The sequence below is a fragment of the Rosa rugosa genome, chromosome 6 (assembly GCF_958449725.1).
Source record: "Rosa rugosa chromosome 6, drRosRugo1.1, whole genome shotgun sequence".
In the NCBI taxonomy this organism is placed as follows: Eukaryota; Viridiplantae; Streptophyta; class Magnoliopsida; order Rosales; family Rosaceae; genus Rosa; species Rosa rugosa.
The window spans coordinates 29,687,252-29,707,683 of record NC_084825.1 but is presented as its reverse complement, the minus strand read 5'-3'; the positions used below and the strand labels follow the sequence as shown (position 1 = coordinate 29,707,683).

Below are 20,432 nucleotides of genomic sequence, written 5' to 3'. Positions count from 1 at the left end.
CTCTAGAATCTTTGTTGTTGAAATGTTGAATATGTGTTATTCAGATCCTAATCCTTTCTCTGTTCTAGTAGAGAATAACAAAAAGGTAGCTATGCTCCTGGTTTAGTGCAGGATTCAAAGGCAATGTAACTGAGAACACTATAGTTAAAGAAGTCTTCGGTGGACCAAAGGCCAAGTAAGATAGTGAGAATGGAATCATGAAAGAAACGCACTTTGAATGCCTTCATCCTCCTTTTCCTAATTCCAATGCCCAAAACCACACTTTCAAACCTCTAATTGCCAACTTTTCAAAAAGCCAGGGACCAAATGCAAGCCCCACAGGAGATTACAAAACACTTCTTTTTGGGTTAGTGTTTGTATGAAATTTTAGCATTTGAGTAGTTTAATATTGAGCTAATCATTTTGAACACTAAGTTTAAGCTTTATGGGATCAGTGTATCACATGACAACTTGCCCAATCATGATCAACATCATCCAGATATTCATATTTTCTTATACAATTTTCTATGTAGTATCTTATAATATCTTGAGTCTTGTTTCCAATAGTACGTATTTTAGGAAGTATTTGATTATACATATACATACGTTATGTCATTATGAAATGATCACTTTACTGCTCGATCTATTAAGTTTTTATCCACGCTATTACGTTCAGCAATGAAATGATCCCTTCAATCACTCTTGCATATAGTCGTATGCTTATCACATAGAATTGAGTCTGGATTCAACATACAAAAAGAAATTGAAGAGGGAGTCAATCAGTCAAACATCAACGAATGAGACTCGGTAACCTAATTTCTCAACATGTGGTCGACCTTTATTAAAAGTTTGTAGCCCAGGGAGTTGAATATTGAAGTTTATCACAGTGTTGCCACACTTCTATGTCTTGCATAGTTATGATGAATTTGATCCTTTTCTTCAGTGACAAATCATCATAATCCTTTCAGATTAAGCAGCTCCATATTCCTAAGCCTATGGACAGAAAATGGAAAACTCTTGTGGACAGAAGTATCTCTCCAGGCGTGTGTGAAATGTTGTTTTCAGTTGAAAGTTGAAACCAGAGAAATGAAATTAAGCCTTCAATTCTCCATGGATGTGACAAATCAATGATGGTGGATCCAATATGTTGGACATTATAAACATGATGGACTGTGACTTATAAGACATTTGTAATGGCGTAGGTTCAACAGATTCGACAAAGAATTTTGGACCAAGGAAAAATTGTACAAATTCAGAAAAATTGTTAGAAGATACGTTAGTTCCGGATCTTGTGTGTGTATATATATATATATATATATATACAGTCCGGTTACGGTGCGGACGTCCGTACCGTGAGGACGGTACAAATTTCCTTTTTCCCCCACTTTTCGATCACATTTTCACATCTTAACCGTTCAGTTTTTAGGTCCTAATGTATAGATCACCTCTGAAAAATTTCAGCCAATTTGGTGATCGTTAAGGCATCCAAAACAGCAAATTACAACAATGTACACGAACGGTTCCGACAGATTCGGTTCATTCATGTAAATTGCAGTTTTGGATGCCTTAACGATCACCAAATTGGCTGAAATTTGTAGAGATGATCTATACATTAGGAACTAAAATCAGAACGGTTAAGATCAAAATATGTGATCGGAAAGTGAGTGAAAACCGGAAATCCGTATCAAAATTTCGATACAGACGTCCGCACTTGAGAAAAATCCTATATATATATAGACATGGACTATAGAAGTTTATAAGATCGAGTAAAGATACTTTTAGATTTTGTACAATACTATGTAGGAATACAATCGCACTCACTCTTCACTTTCATGTATAGTCCTTAACAAGAAGGGAAAAAAATACATTACCATATCAATATATTAACTTCAGATAGTGGTAAAAGGTTTTATGTAGTGGTAGACCAACTCGATCTACATAGTTATAAATAAGTTTCATGCATTATAAACTATAAAGTTGTCTCATACTATACTAAATTCGGCCTATCATTGTATTAAATTAGTCTACTTAATATCAAATGTTAATGTATTTCATGATACATTGATTAATGTACCTAAACGAAACCCAAACGGAAGTTTTATTTGGTTGATTTCTTTAAACGAGTGTGGACAAGATAATCTTAAAATCTCAAAGAAGCTACAGTATAGACATGCAACGAGACTCAAATTACGACTTTGATAAATTGTCCGAAAGAGACTAAAAGACGATGCAAGAAAAACTCACAAAATTTGTGGTAACTAATCTAAAAACACAAGTGAATAAAAATAAACGCAAAACAAATGGAGGCCATGGACGATAGGTAACAAGAAACAGTCCAGGCCGGAGAGCAGTCATTGCAGTCACTGATGGGTCTCTCAGATCGACCAAACACTGGTATCAGTTTTCACATTCGTATTGTATTCTTCTCCAGTAAGTGGTCGTAACCCCGAAACCGTTCTCGACGCCTTTTTTGTCAATTATTGAATAATTCAGCTCCAAGTCCAGAGCCTCTAGTGTTTTTGTTTTGGCGCCATATATGAATAGCTGCACGCCGATGACGATTCGTCGTTTTCTTCAGTCTGCAGATTCAGCTTGACCGTTTTGCTTTTTTTGTTCAATGACTCAGCTTGACCGTTGTTGGTGTGAGAGAAGCTTTAGGTTTTATTAAAGCCTAAAGACAAGCTGCAAAGGTAAATTGGGTAACAACGTTGCTGATTAGTTTTGTGTTTTGTTCTCTTGTTTGGATTTGGATCACGCGCCACATTCTAATTCTTTTTGTGTTGTTCTTTTTAAAATTTTGATGCATGTGACTGGGGTATTTTTTTTTTTGACTCTCAGATCCACTTTGTTCAATTGGCTGAAGCGTCCTTGTCGATGTGTTTTTTTTTTTTTTAGGAGAAGACGTCAGAGTACGTATATATTGAAGAAGTCAATCAATTTGTACACAAAGTGGCTATGAAGCCACTGATTTCTGTGGGGACAAACCCACTCCAATACAGATCAAAATCAGAACCTAATGCAAATCTAGCCAGCATGTTGGCAACCTTATTTGCAGTCCGACTAATATAACTGAAATAAGAGCCATGAAGGCTCCCCAGCATAGTGAAAATATCTTCATAAACTCTACCCAACAAAGAAGTATTCACACCTTGTGAGTTAATGGTAGTCACAACGTGCTGACAATCAGACTCAAAGGCAACTGGAGCAAGACCAAACTTGTCCACCAAATTGCATGCAGCTCGGCAAGCCAAAACTTCAACAGTTGGCAGATTTGACACCCATCTCACCTTAGAGCAAACACCGCCTACTATTGAGCCAGAACTATCTTTAAGCACAACCCCAATACCACCAGAATGGCTTGAAGCATCATATATCCCAACACAATTAGCCTTAAGCCAACCCGGGGAAGGTGGAGTCCACTGTGAATTCCCTCTCCCCACAACCCGGCGTGAAGGAGCTTGAACTGACCTATGAAGATGATAAAAAGAAGTAACCTAAAAAGCTAGCTGATCAAGAGATGCAAACCTACCATTCCAGAGCCTCTTATTTCTCTCCTTCCACACAAACCAGACCAATATCAAGAATAAGGAAGCATCCGTTTTAGTTAGAATCCCCAAACACAAAGCCAACCAATCATGTACAGAACCATGCACCATATGCAACGTCTGCACTATACCCAATGAAGGAAAATAATTCAACAAGTCCTTCACAAAAGGACATTCACAACTGACATGCATAATCGTCTCCTCCGCAGCATTACAAAAGAAACAACCATCCAAAATAGGTACTCGACGAGAACAGAGCTGTGAATTAGTGGGCAAAATGGAAGAACAAACCTTCCAAAAGTGAACCTTAATTTTCCCAGGAACATTTGCGAACCAAAAAGACTTCCAAAATTCCGAAGTCCCACCACCTTCAGAAGAAGAAGAACCCCCATGTAGTAAATCAAAAGCTTGCAAATATGCGCTCTTCGTAGTAAAATTACCTTTAGCATCATAATGCCAAACTAATCTGTCAGGTACATCCCGTCGACTCAAAGGAATGGCCAAGATTAACTCTGCATCACACTGATCAAACCACTCTCGCACCAAGTCGACATTCCAAGAGAGTCCGGAAAGCATATAATCCTTTACCCAAAGAGGCCCCCCATCCATACGAATAACAAGCCTGAAAGTAACAGGTCTAGGAATCCACGGATCATCCCAAGCATGAATAGTCGCTCCATTCCCCACCTGCCACCTTATACCGCTTCGAAGTAGTGGTAGAGAAGAGTAAATGCCGCGCCAACATGCAGAAGGAGATGATGTAAGAACACTACTCCAAATATCACCCTGCGAAAAGTATTTGGCACCATACAACCTAGCTACCAACGAAGTGGGATTGCTTAATAAGCGCCATCCTTGTTTAGCCAAGAGAGCAATATTGTGTGCATGTAGATCTCTGAACCCCATCCCACCTGCTTCCTTAGGTTGGCAAAGTTTAGCCCAAGAAAGCCAATGAATCTTCCTATTCTCAGCCTTACTACCCCACCAGAAACGAGCACATAACTGATGAAGTGAATCACAAAAATGTTGTGGAAGCATAAAGCAATTCATAGTGTAAGTAGGCAGCGACTGAGCAACAACCCTAATAAGAAGGTCCTTACCTACACCACTGAGTAATTTACCATGCCAACCAACCAGCTTCTTACTAAGCCTTTCCTTAATAAAAGCAAAAGGCTCAGTTTTATTCCTACCCAAATAAGTTGGAAGACCCAAATACTCCTCATGCTTAGATTGACTGACTACTAAAAAGGAGATTTTGGGAAATCTCCAAGTATCTAATATCATTAATACTTTCCCTTTCAAAAAAAAAAATCATTAATACTTTTGCCCAAAAAAAAAAATTAACATTATATCTTTCTATAAAAGAGAAAGTTAATATTTAGTGAAATTCACTACCTTTTTTTTTTAAGAATTAAAAAATATCCATTAAACGATAAAGTCAGAACGACGCTGTTTTTCATACTTGATTTATATATGAGGAACAAACAAATACTAAATCTGATAAACACTGCTCACTATATAAACACCTTTAAGCTCACTTGTTCAAGCAACCTTCTAATATTGAAACATATCCGGCACCCTAATCCCTAGCTAGATGTTAACCAAAAGCCAAGGTACTCAATGCTGGTGCAATTGGAAAACATAGAATAAAAAAATCTATGATTTTCATCAATGCTAGAAAGCTAAAACAGAAGAAATAAAATAAATGCATGGAGTGTCAAACTAGTCTACCAATGCATAGAGCTAGTTTACCTCTGATTAAAATAATTTACTTAATGTATTGGCACATTGATAGTACCGTAGACGAACCCTACAAATAAATGCTCTCATTATCTAAGAAAATTCTACAATGTGTTAATGTATGACATGCATACAATTGCCATAAAAGTGGTAAAACGAGTCCTCAAAATAGTAATATTAGTCCTTAAAGTAGTAACATGACTTCTTAAAGTGGTAAATTTTCTTAGTTACCACATGAGTCCTTAAAATAATAATATTAGTCCTCAAAGTGGTAACATGAGTCATTAAAGTGGCAAATTTTCTTAGTTTACGATATGAGTCCTCAAAATAGTAATATTAGTCCTCAAATGGGTAAAAATAGTTGATGTATGAGAAATGTTAACATACCATAGCTTTACCCCATTATCTAAACCTCTGAATACAAACATTAATTAATAAGAAAAATTACTCAAATTGATGGAAAATTTTCTATGCACCGGCTGTGCAAGTGAACTAGCATATCCAGCAGATTTCAACCGTTGATATTTATAGACAATTTTTTTTAATAACAAAAAAATATATTTGATGTTATTCAGCTGTCCATTATAGTTGTTGCAATGCACGTCGGTGCATTGAATATTCTCTCCAAAATGATATTGTAGTTAAATAAAAAAAACACGTGGATTGAATATTCTCTCCAAAATGATATTGTAGTTAAATAAAAAAATGAAATACATGTTTGTTCACCTGGTAAAACTAAGTGAACAAGAAACTTATGGCTGATCACTCACCCTTAGTTAAAATTAAATCTAAGGTTCAGTAACGACACTTTTCTTGATCAATGTCATTGAGTGAAAGAGATTGGTTAAAAACTTAAAATAAAGTAAAAATCACCAACCACAATTTTTCGAATCTAACAACAAAAGCTCTTTTTGGCGCGCGGGAGTAGAAGATAACAAACTAATTCAAAAGCAATATCAAATAAAAATAGGGAATCTTAAAAAAAAAAAAAAAAATTGATAGTACCTTTAATTTCCCTCCCTATATATCAATCAATCAAACAGTGGATTATAACATCAATTGCTTCTGTCCATACACTTTCAATCAATCTAAGGATACATGATATCAGTCCATCATGTCCTCATTTTCCATCATTCTCTCTAAAGTATAAGGCAAGTCTTATTTTTCCTAGTTGCACCTTCACAATTCTTACCATTAGTGATAGGTTATGCACTCATTAGATATAAGAATCTATTTCTAAAAATTATACATGATAAAAACCTACTTAGCTTCCACGAAATTCTTTTTTCTTGATCCTTCAACTTCTCTACGATGAAAAAAAAAAATAAAAAAAAATCCAGAAACCAAAAAATTCACCGACCCAAGAAAATGTAAAATCAAAAACCCCAAATCCCCAAAAATACCAAACCCCAACACCGCACGCGCTGAGCCCCGCGTCTGGTGATGCCGCTTTCCTGACTGGGTCTCATGACTCGGCCTCCGGTCACATTGAAGAAGGCGCGAGACGAGAGAGCGCGTCGCTGTCTTTGAAAAAAGAAGAAGTGTTGTGCAAAGAAGGAACACGCGCGGGTCCTACGCCCCCCGGGGTCCACCCTCAGTCTCTCTCTCTCTCGCGTCTCCAACTAAAGTGCGCAGCCCATACAAAAAAGCAAAAGCTGCCTGTTTACAAAGAAATCACCATAATCAACCTTTTTTCTGCTCTCCTCCTTCTTCTCTCTCAATTCAATTCTCACAGAGAGAAAGAGAGAGAGAGACCAGACTTCTAGAGAGAGAAAAGCTAGAGCGAGAGAGAAGAGAGCTTTTCTGGAATTTGCACCTTAAACCCCCTCAACATTGCGTTTAATATTTTTTTTGTTTGGGAAAAAAAAAAGGACAGTGTAGAGTAGGGAGAGACAGAGAGAGAGATAAAAGAGGGAGAAACCCTAAATTGGAAGCCCGGCAGCTGTACGGCGTCGTTTTTGCGAGTTCGTTTTGCTGCGGTGCGTTTCTGTGGTTCTGGATTTTCTCTTCCATTGTGTTTTTTTTTTTTTTTTTTTTTTTGCTGTGATTTTCTTTTTTGTTTTGGCCGTTTTGGGAGATGGGGCTGGGTTTTGGGGATCTTAGTCTGGTCTCAGTGTGTGTGAATTTTGGTATTGTCTTGATTTTTTGTGTGTGGAGAAATGCTGGGTTTTATGAGAGAGAGTTGCTTGGAAATGAAGGCTTTGTTGAGCTTGTGGGTTTTGCCTTTTTTTTTTGGGGTACCATTTTTGTTTTTGTAGTTGTTGGACTGATTCTTGGTTTTATATGATCTGGTGAGATGTATGGAAGCTTTAACAATTGGGGTTTTATGAAAGATTTTGTGGTTTTGGGTCAATCATGGATAATTTGGGAAGGGTTAGTGAGAATTGAGGGAAAGAGATTTATATGATGCTATGCAACTACATGCTTAATAAACATTCCAAATTTGTTTGCTCTGTTCGCATTCGACGTCTGATTCTCTTTTCTTGGGATCAAATTTTGTGTGTCTTTCGCATTAAGAGGCAAAACAGCACCAGGCATTTCAGTTTGTTGTCCTTGTAGGAGATAGGCTTCTGGGTGCTCAGAATATTACTTCATTCTTTATTGTTCTCTTCTTCAAGTAGTCTATTGTTATTCTCAAAAAAAAAAAAGTATATTGTTGAAGTAGATGGATCCTGCTTCTGTTTGCTAAAGTGTGGTTTAATTTTGCAGAGTTTTGATTGGAAGATTTCGCAATGCAATGATATATGGTGATTGGACATGGAGAGGGGTCCAGAGTCAAAGGCGTTTCCTGTGAAATTTCCCATGGTAGGTGAGATCTCATTCAGTCGTACAACTTCAACAAGAGCAGGAGGTCACTTGTCAAATTTGCGCACTGGTTTGGGAAGAGAAGACGTTGCACCGATAAGAGAAAGGGGTCAGTTACCCAATGGGCGCTTGGCTTTCGTGAGAGAAGAAATTGCGTCAAACTTGCAGTCTATTTTGTTAAAAGATGGAAGATCTGATTCACGAGAATCTCAAGATTCAGACTCACCTATGCCTTTAAGAATACGAAATGGAAAGGCCTCTTTTCCAGAAGAGGAAGTATTTATGTCTGAGGCTGTTACATTCAAGGGACATGGAGAATTATTCGATGAAGGGGGTCCTAGTTCTTTCTCTGGGGTTAGTCACCCTCCAGAACCTGTTGATACGGATTTAATGAAAACAGTTTATGTTCCGGTTAGTCAGAATCAGACTGAACCTGGGTGCTTGATGAAGAGCTTATCTATAAAAGGCCCTTTCCTCGAAGATCTTTCACTCCATGTTCCTGCAAAGAAACCAATCCCAACTGCTCTTTCCCCTGCAGAAAGCTTGGTTGAAGAACCCAACGATGTAGATGCATTGTCTCCACCATTTGCGGTTCATCGTGCATCACAAAATACAGATAATTCACTCCTTCCTCCAGATTCTGAGGAGAAGGAGTGCGTTTGGGATGCTTCTTTGCCTCCTAGTGGCAATGTAAGTCCGCTAAGTAGTATTGACAGTACTGGTGTTGTCACTGCTATGAGCATTGTCAATAGCCGTGCCAGTACTTACCGAAGTGACGCAATGACAAGTGATGGTATGCTCAGTGTTGGGAGGACCTTTGAATGTACCAAAGGGAGTGTTAGAGGAGAGTCACTAGAGAGTGCAAAAACTAGCGTTAGCCGGGCGAGTGATAGTAGTGGGCTTAGTGATGACAGTAATTGGAGCAACATTACTGGGAGTGCCAACAAGCCCCACAAAGGAAATGATCCTAGGTGGAAAGCTATTCTTGCTATTCGAGCTAGGGATGGGATTTTGGGTATGAGCCATTTTAAATTACTTAAACGCCTTGGTTGTGGTGATATTGGTAGTGTATATCTTTCAGAACTTAGTGGAACCCGTTGTTATTTTGCAATGAAAGTAATGGACAAGGCATCCCTTGCAAGCAGGAAGAAGTTAACTAGGGCTCAGACAGAGAGGGAGATATTGCAACTCCTGGATCATCCATTCCTTCCAACCTTATATACACATTTTGAGACCGACAGATTCTCCTGTTTGGTCATGGAATATTGTCCAGGTGGTGATCTGCACACTCTGAGGCAACGGCAACCCGGAAAACATTTCTCTGAGTATGCTGCAAGGTAAGATTTTTATTTCTGAAACATTCTCTCAACTGTCTAGTTTGGAAGTTAGAAACTGTTTATCTTTGGGCCATTTTCATATTCACTTGAGGTTGTTCACCTTTATTTGTTATTACCTCGGTCTGTTTATGAAAAATCATAATCTGACTTGCTCTATGATGATCATACTATTTGGATTCATTTCCCAGTTTAGGGAAATGAAAGTGTACAAAGTCATATGGATTGCAAGTATCACCACATGTTAGTCACTGGCTATATTTAATCCATACTTTTAGATTTACTTTTTAAATAACTAGAAGTTGAACATCATTTTGAAGTTCTAAGCTATGGAAGCTTAGTTGTATGCCTTTTGAGTCCAAATAGTGTTTAGAAAATGATGAATGTATGAACATTAAAAAACATCATGTGAATAAGAAACTGAACAGAATATCAGAGTATTAGATATTCCATACTATAGAAGTATACATTCTTTGATTGGACCTTTTTATAATCCATACTATAGATACCTTGTGCATTTAGTTTTCATAATTTATTGCTACCTTGACCTAGCAATGATTTTAATGCTGGAACACTCGTTTGGATATGTTGCCTTTTTCCCCACTTGGAACTTCTATCAGAATATGAAGCGTAGTTAGTGCATCGGAGAAACCTTTCTGTGAAGCCAGAGAACACTGATAAAGTCTGAACTTTATATTCCTCAGTTCCTTACGCTAGTAATGGTAAGCCCAATTCCTTAACTGAATCAAATAGCTCCCCAAAAAAAAGTCCCCATAAGTAATATAAAGACTTAGTATCAATTTGTGACTATTTGTTAACTTTTAACTTGGACAGACTGTTGAGTGAGCTCAACACATGTTAAGTCTCATGAGTCCTCTGCGTTCGAAATGCATGAAGAAGGGTATTTGCTTACTTATTGTAGTCAAGCCAAACTACCTCGATGTCATGCTGTCACAATTTTCTCCTTATAACTAACAGTGACCAACGAGGATTTAGTCGGAACAGTCAGGCCCATGGTTTGATTGCATGAGTGGGTTCGTACCCGCTCTAGTTATTTGCCTAAAGACACTAAAGTTCGGGATGAAATCCAATTTTCGAGCTCACAAAGTGAGGTTTGGGGACTTTCTGGGTTCTATAATTTCTTCATCTATCAGGATGAGATGAAGTATAAATTGAGTATTTTAACTGCTGGAAGCGTGAAATCATTGTATCATGTTTGTAACTTGTGTGCTGTTTTGTATTTGTCCGGCAGATGAGATACTACTGCATTATCAATTTGGTATCCTAAGCTAGTCTTCTTTGCTACATAAAGTAGGCAGGCAAGTGCTCATTCATTGTCTATCTTTGTATGCAGATTCTATGCTGCGGAGGTTCTGTTGGCACTAGAGTATCTACACATGCTTGGAGTTGTCTACAGGGACTTAAAACCTGAAAATGTGCTTGTCCGTGATGATGGCCATATAATGCTCTCAGACTTTGACCTTTCCCTGAGATGCACTGTTTCACCAACTCTGATTAGAACATCTGATTTTGATCCTTCGAAACGAGCAGCAGGGGGTGCGTTCTGCGTCCAGCCTGCATGTATTGAGCCCTCATCAGCATGCATTCAACCTGCTTGCTTTATCCCCAGGCTCTTCCCTAAGAAAAACAAGAAGACCGGAAAACCTAAAGCTGAGCCTGGATTTCTGAGCAATACACTTCCAGAGCTTGTGGCGGAGCCCACTCAAGCTCGGTCTATGTCCTTTGTTGGAACCCATGAATATCTAGCCCCTGAAATCATTAAGGGAGAAGGCCATGGTAGTGCGGTTGATTGGTGGACATTTGGTATATTCCTGCATGAGTTGCTGTATGGTAAAACCCCCTTCAAAGGCTCAGGAAATCGTGCTACATTGTTTAATGTGGTGGGGCAGCAACTCAGATTCCCCGAGGCACCAGCAACTAGTTATGCAGGCCGCGATCTAATCAGGGGATTGCTGGTGAAGGAGCCACAACACCGGCTTGGGGTGAAAAGGGGTGCAACTGAGATCAAACAGCATCCCTTCTTTGAAGGCGTCAACTGGGCTCTTATTCGATGCAGCACACCGCCGGAAGTACCAAGACCAATGGAACCTGAGCTGCCAGGGAAATTTGGCGCAGTTGACCCTATTGGTGTTGGAAGCAACAGTAAAAGGATGGTAGGGTCAGATGTGAAGTCCGGGGGTAAATATCTAGACTTCGAGTTCTTTTAGTTTGAATCACAGGATTCATCATGTACTGTCTTGTATTAGTTCATCATGTACCCATCGTCATTTAATCCTAAGAGAGTATGCCTGATTTACTGTGTTCTGCTAGTGAAATTAAACTTTCCCTACCTCATTAAATTAAATCCCTTGTGAGGGGAAAACTGTTTAGTAAACTTCATATAGTGATAGGCTTCACCTGGTCCTTATCTGCATGGTACCAAATTTAGTGTATCGAGTAGAGCTCTCATTATCTTGTCGGATCTAATATCGTTAATTGTTATTTATAGAGAACTTCTACCTCTATCCTTTATATTCTGTTATTACATCAATATTTTAGCAAATGTGGACAGAAGTGTCATATTCATGGTAGGCTTCAGAAACCAGTCCACTTGAAAAATGGAAATTTCTGTTCTGTTTTATACCTCTGCTTCTGGGTTTTGGTTTGGAGGACTAACATGATTACATGAAGCAACCAAGTGCGTAGTGCCGAAAGGTTGGGATCTATTACAGCCCCAGACTGGGATGGCACGATACTGTGTGTTGAATGGCAAAGAACACCAAACTCTATATTAATATAGAATGAACACTGGCCAGTCTTTCTCGTTTACACAATTTTGTTCTTTGCATGCTTGTGAATATATACTCCAGCTTGTTTAAGGAAGAAAGAATTCAAGAGAGATTGATGAGAGAATTGTATGTATCATTATTGAGAATAGGAGCCCTATATATTGGGATTACAAACATATTCTAATATTACAAGGAAAGCTAAGTAGGACTAGGAATTCTAGAACCTTCTCTCCTATTACAACCATGAAACTATTTCTAGTTGGATAAGGCACACTAAGTCGATTTTCCTTCAACACTCCCCCTTGTGCCGCTCAAACTTGGTGGTGACGCTTCATCCGTTGCCTCGTTAAAAACCTTGCCAGGTAACAAAAACCCAGTGGGACAAAAATAACTCTGGTCGAAGGACAAAAAGAGCACAACACGTCCTTCACTCTTCGAGATCGAACATGTAGACATCGTAACTCCCCCTAATGTCGATATCTCCCCCCGATTGCTATAATCATAGGAGTTCGGATAACTTTCTCAATCCGGTGCTCTTCACATGTTTCTCGAAGGTGGATTTAGGTAACGACTTAGTGAATAAGTCCGCTACATTATCCTCTGATCGAATTTGATTCACTTCAATATTTAGAAGTGATTGTTGTTGCTGATTATAAAAGAACTTAGGCGATATATGCTTGGTGTTGTCGCCCTTGATGAAACCTAACTTCATTTGCTCAATACAAGCTGCATTATCCTCATAAATGCATGTAGGTTCATCTGTGGTAGACTTCAAACCACAACTTCCTTGAATATGTCTGATTACAGACCTTAGCCATATACATTCAGGCACGGCTTCATGTAGAGCAATAATCTCTGCATGATTTGAGGAAGTAGCAACAAGGGTCTGTTTTGTAGACCTCCAAGATATCGCAGTGCTTCCCATGGTAAAGACATAACCCGTTTGGTAGCTACCTTTGTGAGGGTCAGAGAGGTACCCTGCATCAGCAAAACCCATCAAAATATCATTGTCGTTTTGATGGAGGGGAGTAGGAGGACGCCGACCATCATGGACGGTGGCGGCGCCGGCGACGGCAACATGGTCGGCGGCCAACTCTTGGACGGTGGCATTTTGCCTCTTGGGGTCCGATCCCAAATTTTCGTCATTCCTTTTCTCTCTGTAGGGATAGAATAAGCCCATATCAATCGTACCTCTTAGGTATCGAAAGATTGTCTTTACACCAATCAAATGGCGGCGTGTTGGCGCAGAGCTATGTCGAGCTAACAAGTTCACTGCAAATGAGATGTCTGGTCTTGTGCATTGAGCTAGCTAAGTACAATAATGCGTCTATTGCACTTAAATAGGGCACTTCGGCCTCTAGTGATTCTTCGTCCTCATCCTTTGGACGAAACAGATCTTTTCCGGGCTCAAGACTACGACCAATCATGGGAGTACTCGCAGGCTTTGCTTTATCTTCATTAAAGCGCCTTAGAATTTTCTGAGTATATGCAGACTGATGGATCAAAATTCCATCACTACAGTGCTCGAGTTCTAAACCGAGACAAAACAGTGTTTTCCCAAGATCTTTCATCTCAAATTCGGATTTCAAGTATTTAGCAGTTTCCCTTAACTCATCTAGAGTTCCAATTAGGTTCATGTCATTGACATAAACTGCTACGATTGCAAATCCGGAACTTGTTCTTTTAATGAACACGCATGGGCATATTTCATTGTTAATATATCCCTTCCCAATCAAGTAGTCACTTACACGGTTATACCACATCCGTTCGGATTGTTTTAATCCATATAGTGAGCGTTTTAATCTTATTGAAAACGCGCTCCGTGGTTTAGAGCCACTTGATTTGGGTAATTGAAGTCCATCTGGAACCTTCATATATATCTCTGAATCTAGATCCCTATAGAGATATGTTGTAACCATATCCATAAGCTGCATGTTGAGTTTTTCGGAAACTACCAAACTGACAAGGTAGCGGAACGTTATAACGTCCATTACGGGAGAATACGTCTCCTCGTAGTCGATTCCAGGGCGTTGTGAGAAACCTTGCGCCACAAGGCGGGCTTTATATCTTACCACCTCATTTTTCTCATTACGCTTTCTAACAAAGACCCATTTATGGCCAACAGGTTTTACATTTGGGGGTGTCTGCGTTATAGGCCCAAATACCTGTCTCTTTGTTAGTGAATTCAATTCAGCCTGGATCGCATCTTTCCATTTAGGCCAATCTGCTCTTCGTTGACATTCTTCGACAGAGCGAGGTTCGATATCATCATATTCTATAATTCCTTTTGCAATATGATATGCAAATGCATCATCAATAGCCATAGAATTTCTATCCATCATCTCATGTACACTAGTGTAATTCATGGAGATCTCTCTATTCTCTGGAGTTGGTTCTGACATTGGAGCGTCCCCCAATGATGTCTCTTGGACATAACCATAATCCGGAATATTCTCATGAGATGGATTATTTACATCGATGATTAATGGATTATTTTGTGCCAAACTCGCTTTCTTTCTTGGGCGAGAATCCATCGAACCTATGGGCCTCCCGCGCTTCCTAGCAGGAGCCATGGGCCTAGCCACAACGTCACCATCACTATGAGAGGGGACGTTGGCGCCATGCTCAGTTGCTCTTGAGATGGCGTCATGTCCTCTAATTTTAGGGACATCAATCATTGCAGACACGTTTGCAGCAGGTATGTGTGATCTCGTCACTTTAGCGATATCAGAAAACGCATCAGGCATCGATTCTGCTACGTTCTGAAGATCGAGAATTCTCCGCACTTCAATTTCGGACTATGCGGTTCGGGGATCAAGATGAGATAGAGTGGGGACAGACCACGACAATTCCTGTCGTTCCTGTTGAACATTGATGTTCTTATCTCCCCCTAACAACGGGAAGACTGTCTCATCGAAGTGACAATCCGCAAGTCTAGCGGAAAAGAGATCGCCTGTCAAGGGTTCTATGTAGCGGATAATCGTTGGAGAATCATATCCAACATAAATGCCTAATCGTCGTTGAGGACCCATTTTGGTGCGCTGTGGCGGCGCAATAGGCACATAGACTGCACATCCAAATATGCGTAAGTGTGAGACATCAGCCTCATACCCAGTGACCATCTGGGACGCAGAAAAAGGTTGAGTGACAGTGGGCCTCAGACGAATAAGCATAGTTGCATGCAATATTGCATAGCCCCAAGCAGAAATAGGGAGATTGGTGCGCATTACCAATGCCTTAGCGACCATTTGTAGTCGTTTAATGGCGGCTTCTGCGAGACCATTTTGGGTGTGAACATGAGGAACTGGATATTCAACTTCAATCCCAATGGACAAGCAATAATCATCAAAAGTTCCCCAGCGTTGTCTAATCTGATAGACTTAATAGGATGATCAGGGTGGTGAGCCCTTAACTTAATTATTTGTGATAGGAGTTTAGCAAATGCAACATTTCTGGTGGACAATAGCATGACATGTGACCAGCGTGTCGATGCATCAACCAACACCATAAAATATCTAAATGGTCCGCATGGTGGTTGAATAGGTCCACAAATATCAACTTGGATTCTCTGTAAGAATGGTAAGAATGGTATATTTTCTTTAGTGTCCTTTGCATAGGATGGTCTCGATCCTAATTTTGCTAAAGAGCAGGCTTTGCAGAACGAATGATGGGCTTTAGAAACAACCAATGAGGATTTTGGTTGAGCCACAAAGTCACAATTGACTTTAGAAGCAAAATTTGGAGTAAAAAGAGCATTGGTGGCGTCAATGTCACCTTGAGGCCGCAGGGGGACGGCGGCGCCGGCCAAGGATGGCCGGTTCTGGGGGTGAACGGCGCCGTGAGGTGGAGGTGCTCTTTCGGTGTCCAAAATCCGATTTTTACTTCTTTTCGTTCTGAAAAATGGATGTCCGTGTGAAGTTTTTAATATACGGATCATCATATCACGACTTGGGTGTCCCAAACGGTCATGCCAAAGCCTATATGTGTCAGTATCCCATAAATCATCTCTCATAACATGATTGGATTCAATTATTCGAATAGTGATTGCATACAACCCACTAGATCGACACATAAGTTTCTCTAATACTCGTTTATGTCCGTAGTCATTAGAGGTGATGCAAAGGAACTCTTGTCCATTCTCACAATGTGTTTCCACATGAAAACCATTGACTCTTATATCTTTGAAGCTCAATAGGGTTCTTCCTGCCCTAGGAGCGTAGAGAGCTTCAGTGACATTAATGATTGTGCCATGTGGCAACAAGAATTGAGCTGGTCCTTGACCATGAATCAATTTAGATGACCCTGCCATCGTAGTCACTGAAGATCGAGTAGGCGTCATCTCAAGAAATAACTGCCTATTTCGAATTATGGTGTGAGTAGTAGCACTATCCACGAGGCATTCTAGCTCTCCGGGAAACATACTTGAATGAATAAAGTTCGAATAAAAAACGAAACTTTATTTCAATGAAAGCCAATGATTACGTCAAAGTTTCTAAATTTAATCCAAAAGGATAATCAAGTTTAGACAAGTAGTAGTTACTCAATCTGTTTGGTAATTCCAATTTGGTTGTGACCAGGTAAGGTAAGGCGAGATTTTGGTGGAGCGTTGCTCACTTTTAAAACCGTTCTCTCAGTTCAAACCTTTCCTAGACATCACAATTACTCTTGAGTACGCCTAGTGAGAAAAAGTTATAACCACTGTCTATGTTGATAGTTTCCAAATTTTTGGATCTGGATTGAAACCAATGACGTTTATATGGTCAAATTTTTATACTTACGAACGCTCTTAGTCCGTAGCCTACGAACGCTCTTAGTTCGTAAAAATCGATGCTCACGGACGCTCTTAGTCTGAAGATCACGAACGCTCTTAGTTCGTATATAGCGTGAATCTCCACGATTCCGCTTTTAGCAAATCGAACCCACGTTACAGAAAAGTGGGATGTAGAAGAAGGGATTTTGTAAGTCCCCGAAGAAAAATAAAAATAAATTTAAATTTCAACAATGGGAACAACTTACTAGTGAAAACTTACTTATGAATTTCAGAATTTGAAATTCTCAATACACGCGCGTGTTGATACAGGCATGTAGGATTGCAGGCGTGCTATCGATCCTGGTTCGGGGATTGCAAACAATCTTTCAATCCCTGTTGTGTGACCGATATAGGTCTGGCCGAGGTAAGCCTCAGAGCTGGCCGACAGATGCGTGCGCGTAGGCGCTGCAGGGGAAGGCACGCAGATGAGGCTAGCGTGGGCTAGGAGCTGATGCTTGAAGGTGGCAGCAGCGGTTTTCAAGGATTTTTTGTTGAAAATTGGAGCAGATTTGCCTCTTAACAGTTTTCACTTCGATTGGTGTACAGGTCTCAAAACAACTCCGATAAGGCTGAAATTCGGAGGTCAGATAGAAGAGACAGAGACGAACAACTTTGATGAAGGAAGAATTTTGATATGAGGTTCCTATCAAGACGTTTCGGGGCTTGCAAGAAGGAAGATCTGCACAGGAACGAGAGTCCTGCTGTGCTGCAGGGGCAGCAGGCGTGCGGCGATGCTGCAGGGGCAGTAGGCGGCACACGGGTGCGTAAGGGCTGCAGGGGCAGCGTGCAGCGCAGGTGGGCAGCAGCGGCTAGTCTAGCACGGGCTAGGTGCAACGGTGAAAAGGTAATGTTGAAGAATTTTCTGGTTTTGGATTTTTGATCTCAAGGTTAGGGCTCGTGCTGATAACGTGTTTAAGGAAGAAAGAATTCAAGAGAGATTGATGAGAGAATTGTACGTATCATTATTGAGAATAGAGCCCTATATATTGAGATTACAAACATATTCTAATATTACAAGGAAAGCTAATCCGAGTAGGACTAGGAATTCTAGAACCTTCTGTCCTATTACAACCATGAAACTATTTCTAGTTTGATAAGGCACACTAAGTCGATTTTCCTTCAACACAGCTGCTTTTTTTTTTTTTTTTTTTTTTTGAGAGAGATCCAATGTCGGAACAGCACATATATAGCACAACGGCAGATTCAAAATTTTTGTTAGATGAGACAAGATTAAAATGAATTCAGTGGTCATTTTTATTTTTAAAGATGGAAAGAAATTGCATTACTAATTTACAAGTAATAATTGAAGTCATCTGACAACATGAAATTTTTCTTTCTAAGAAAAATGAATCTTACCAAATCATTAATTTTTTTTTTACAATGGTTCATTGTATTAAGAAAACAACTACAACGGTCAGAATAGTACATACACGGATACACCAATACATGACATAGGCATCTAGCCTACATTAGTATACGACTACTCCTTAAACAATAAAGTACAAAGTCTATTAGTTAACAAAAGCACTTCACCTTCAAAGGAAAAATATAACCCGCTGCGCACGCAATTATCATACAAGACATAGGTAACACTTCTAAGAAGACTCGTAGAAAAACTTTGGCTAAAATAGACTAGACAAACTTGATCTACTAAGCAAGAACAACCTTTTTCCCCCATAGAGTTGGAGTTCCCAGAGTCCTTGGATGCCACAGCACCCTCCTTAATAGTCCAGCCAAACCAAACCCTAGTGCTTGGCACAAAAGTCGGCCCAATAATAGTGAAGAAGGTCAACCCAATTGTCAGCAATAGGGTTCAGAGTTGAACCCACTCCAAATACTGACCCAAGAACCAAGATTGTTGCCACCCTACGTGACCATCGGCTCCGTCCATAGCTGGTCGTTCCCCTTCACCACGAGAAAGTAACCTGGTCGGAACTAAGTTGGTGCACAGAGATTCAAGGGTAGGCTTGTCCCCCTCCTTTGAGAAGGCACCACTGCAAAAACCCCCTCCTGCTTTGTCCCCCTCCTTTGGGAGAGAGAGAGAGAGCACTCATTACATTTTTTTTTTTGACTTTGTCAAGGGGAATCCAAAGGTTTTCTAGACCCAAGATAAACCCCTTCGGCGCATGTGAAATGCTCTAACTGTGCATTGCAGCACAGTGTCTGGCCACTTTGACAACTTCGGGGTTTGAAACTAGGTTGGGGAGCACACCCAACTAGGCAAGAATCACTAGGCCACTTGCAGTGGTTATGTCACTCATTACATAAATTCACTCGACTTACCAGCTTTAAATCAAAAGATAAATGAGCTAAATGAGTTGTTAAGTGCCATTCAATTATGGTACGCTTAAAAGCTCTTCAATTCAAAATAAACAAGACCTCGATGTATTAAACTAAATGGAGAAACCCACAAAAAGCATTAAAACGACTCAAGCTTAGGACCAATTCCAAACCCAAGCCCCTTTGCTGATAAGCCCAAGCCCATCCCTAAACCAGGGCGGTGCAAAGAGATCCTCAACTTCTCCACACCACCAAAGCCGAAAAGAAGAGCCAAGAACCAGCACTCAACTTGGCCCTCGGTCATCATCCACCGATTAGCTTCGCTATGACACCAGTCTGCCAAGGGAAAAGTATATTGTAAAAACAGAAAAGAAATGGGAAGTGAAATTTGTACTCTCTTTTTTGCATTCTTCACTTCCACTCATGTTTTAGAACTTGAGTTTCCAAATTTGCCCTTAAGCCAACTCAACACTACTCTCCAATCTGCAGCAAACCTTCACCAAAATCACCAAAATCTTCTACTGAAGAGAAGGAAAGTGTTGGTCCTCAAAACTTGTCGCCATCTTCTCTTGGCTAACAATGGTTATACTACAAATCAAATACAATTGAAGATTCACACAGAGAGAGGTCTTTCTTCTTCTTTTTTTTTAATTTTTTGACTCTCTTCTTCTGGGTTGTTTCACACAATGAATCTCTTGCACAGAGAGCCTCTCTAATTTCCAGCTTTGTAAATTTCAGTTTGATCTAGTGGGTTTACAAGGTTCAAGCTTTTATTGCATCAATAAGTTGGAGCTTTGAAAAACTGTTGATTGGATTTGAATTTAGCTGAAAGTAAGAAAGATTGAGTTTGTGATTTGAAAATTTTCTTGTTGCTTTTATTGCATCAATGAGTCTGGCCTTCGATATCTTTTTCTTGTTGTGCTCCATTTCTCTCAAGAAATATTGCTTATCAAAAACAATTTACACATCCAACATATAATCAAGAACTAAGAACAGGCATAGGCATAGGCGATAATTACAAAGTATTTGTTAAAATCATTCAAATAATTATATGAATATAGAAAAATCAGACCCCATTCTCATCCCAAGAAGTCTCCCAATTCTTTACTACTGAGCCTAAAGTTACAATCTTGGCAATCTATCATGTCTT

At 39.8% G+C, this 20,432-nt stretch overlaps 1 protein-coding gene across 1 annotated transcript; it reads left to right on the top strand.

Moving 5' to 3' along the window:
- Nucleotides 1–6,924: 6,924 nt before the first annotated feature.
- On the top strand, nt 6,925–11,935 carry LOC133714551 (serine/threonine-protein kinase D6PK). Its single transcript, XM_062140685.1, has 3 exons — nt 6,925–7,243; nt 7,974–9,406; nt 10,758–11,935. The coding sequence occupies exons 2-3, from the start codon at nt 8,022–8,024 to the stop codon at nt 11,629–11,631; spliced, it is 2,259 nt and encodes a 752-aa protein (XP_061996669.1). The 5' UTR covers nt 6,925–7,243; nt 7,974–8,021; the 3' UTR covers nt 11,632–11,935.
- Nucleotides 11,936–20,432: the final 8,497 nt, after the last annotated feature.

Coding starts and splice junctions, on each gene's coding strand:
- LOC133714551 (XM_062140685.1), top strand. CDS start 8,022: ATGGAGAGGGGTCCAGAGTCAAAGGCGTTTCCTGTGAAATTTCCCATG. Junction 9,407..10,757: donor TTCTCTGAGTATGCTGCAAG/GTAAGATTTTTA, acceptor CTTTGTATGCAG/ATTCTATGCTGCGGAGGTTC.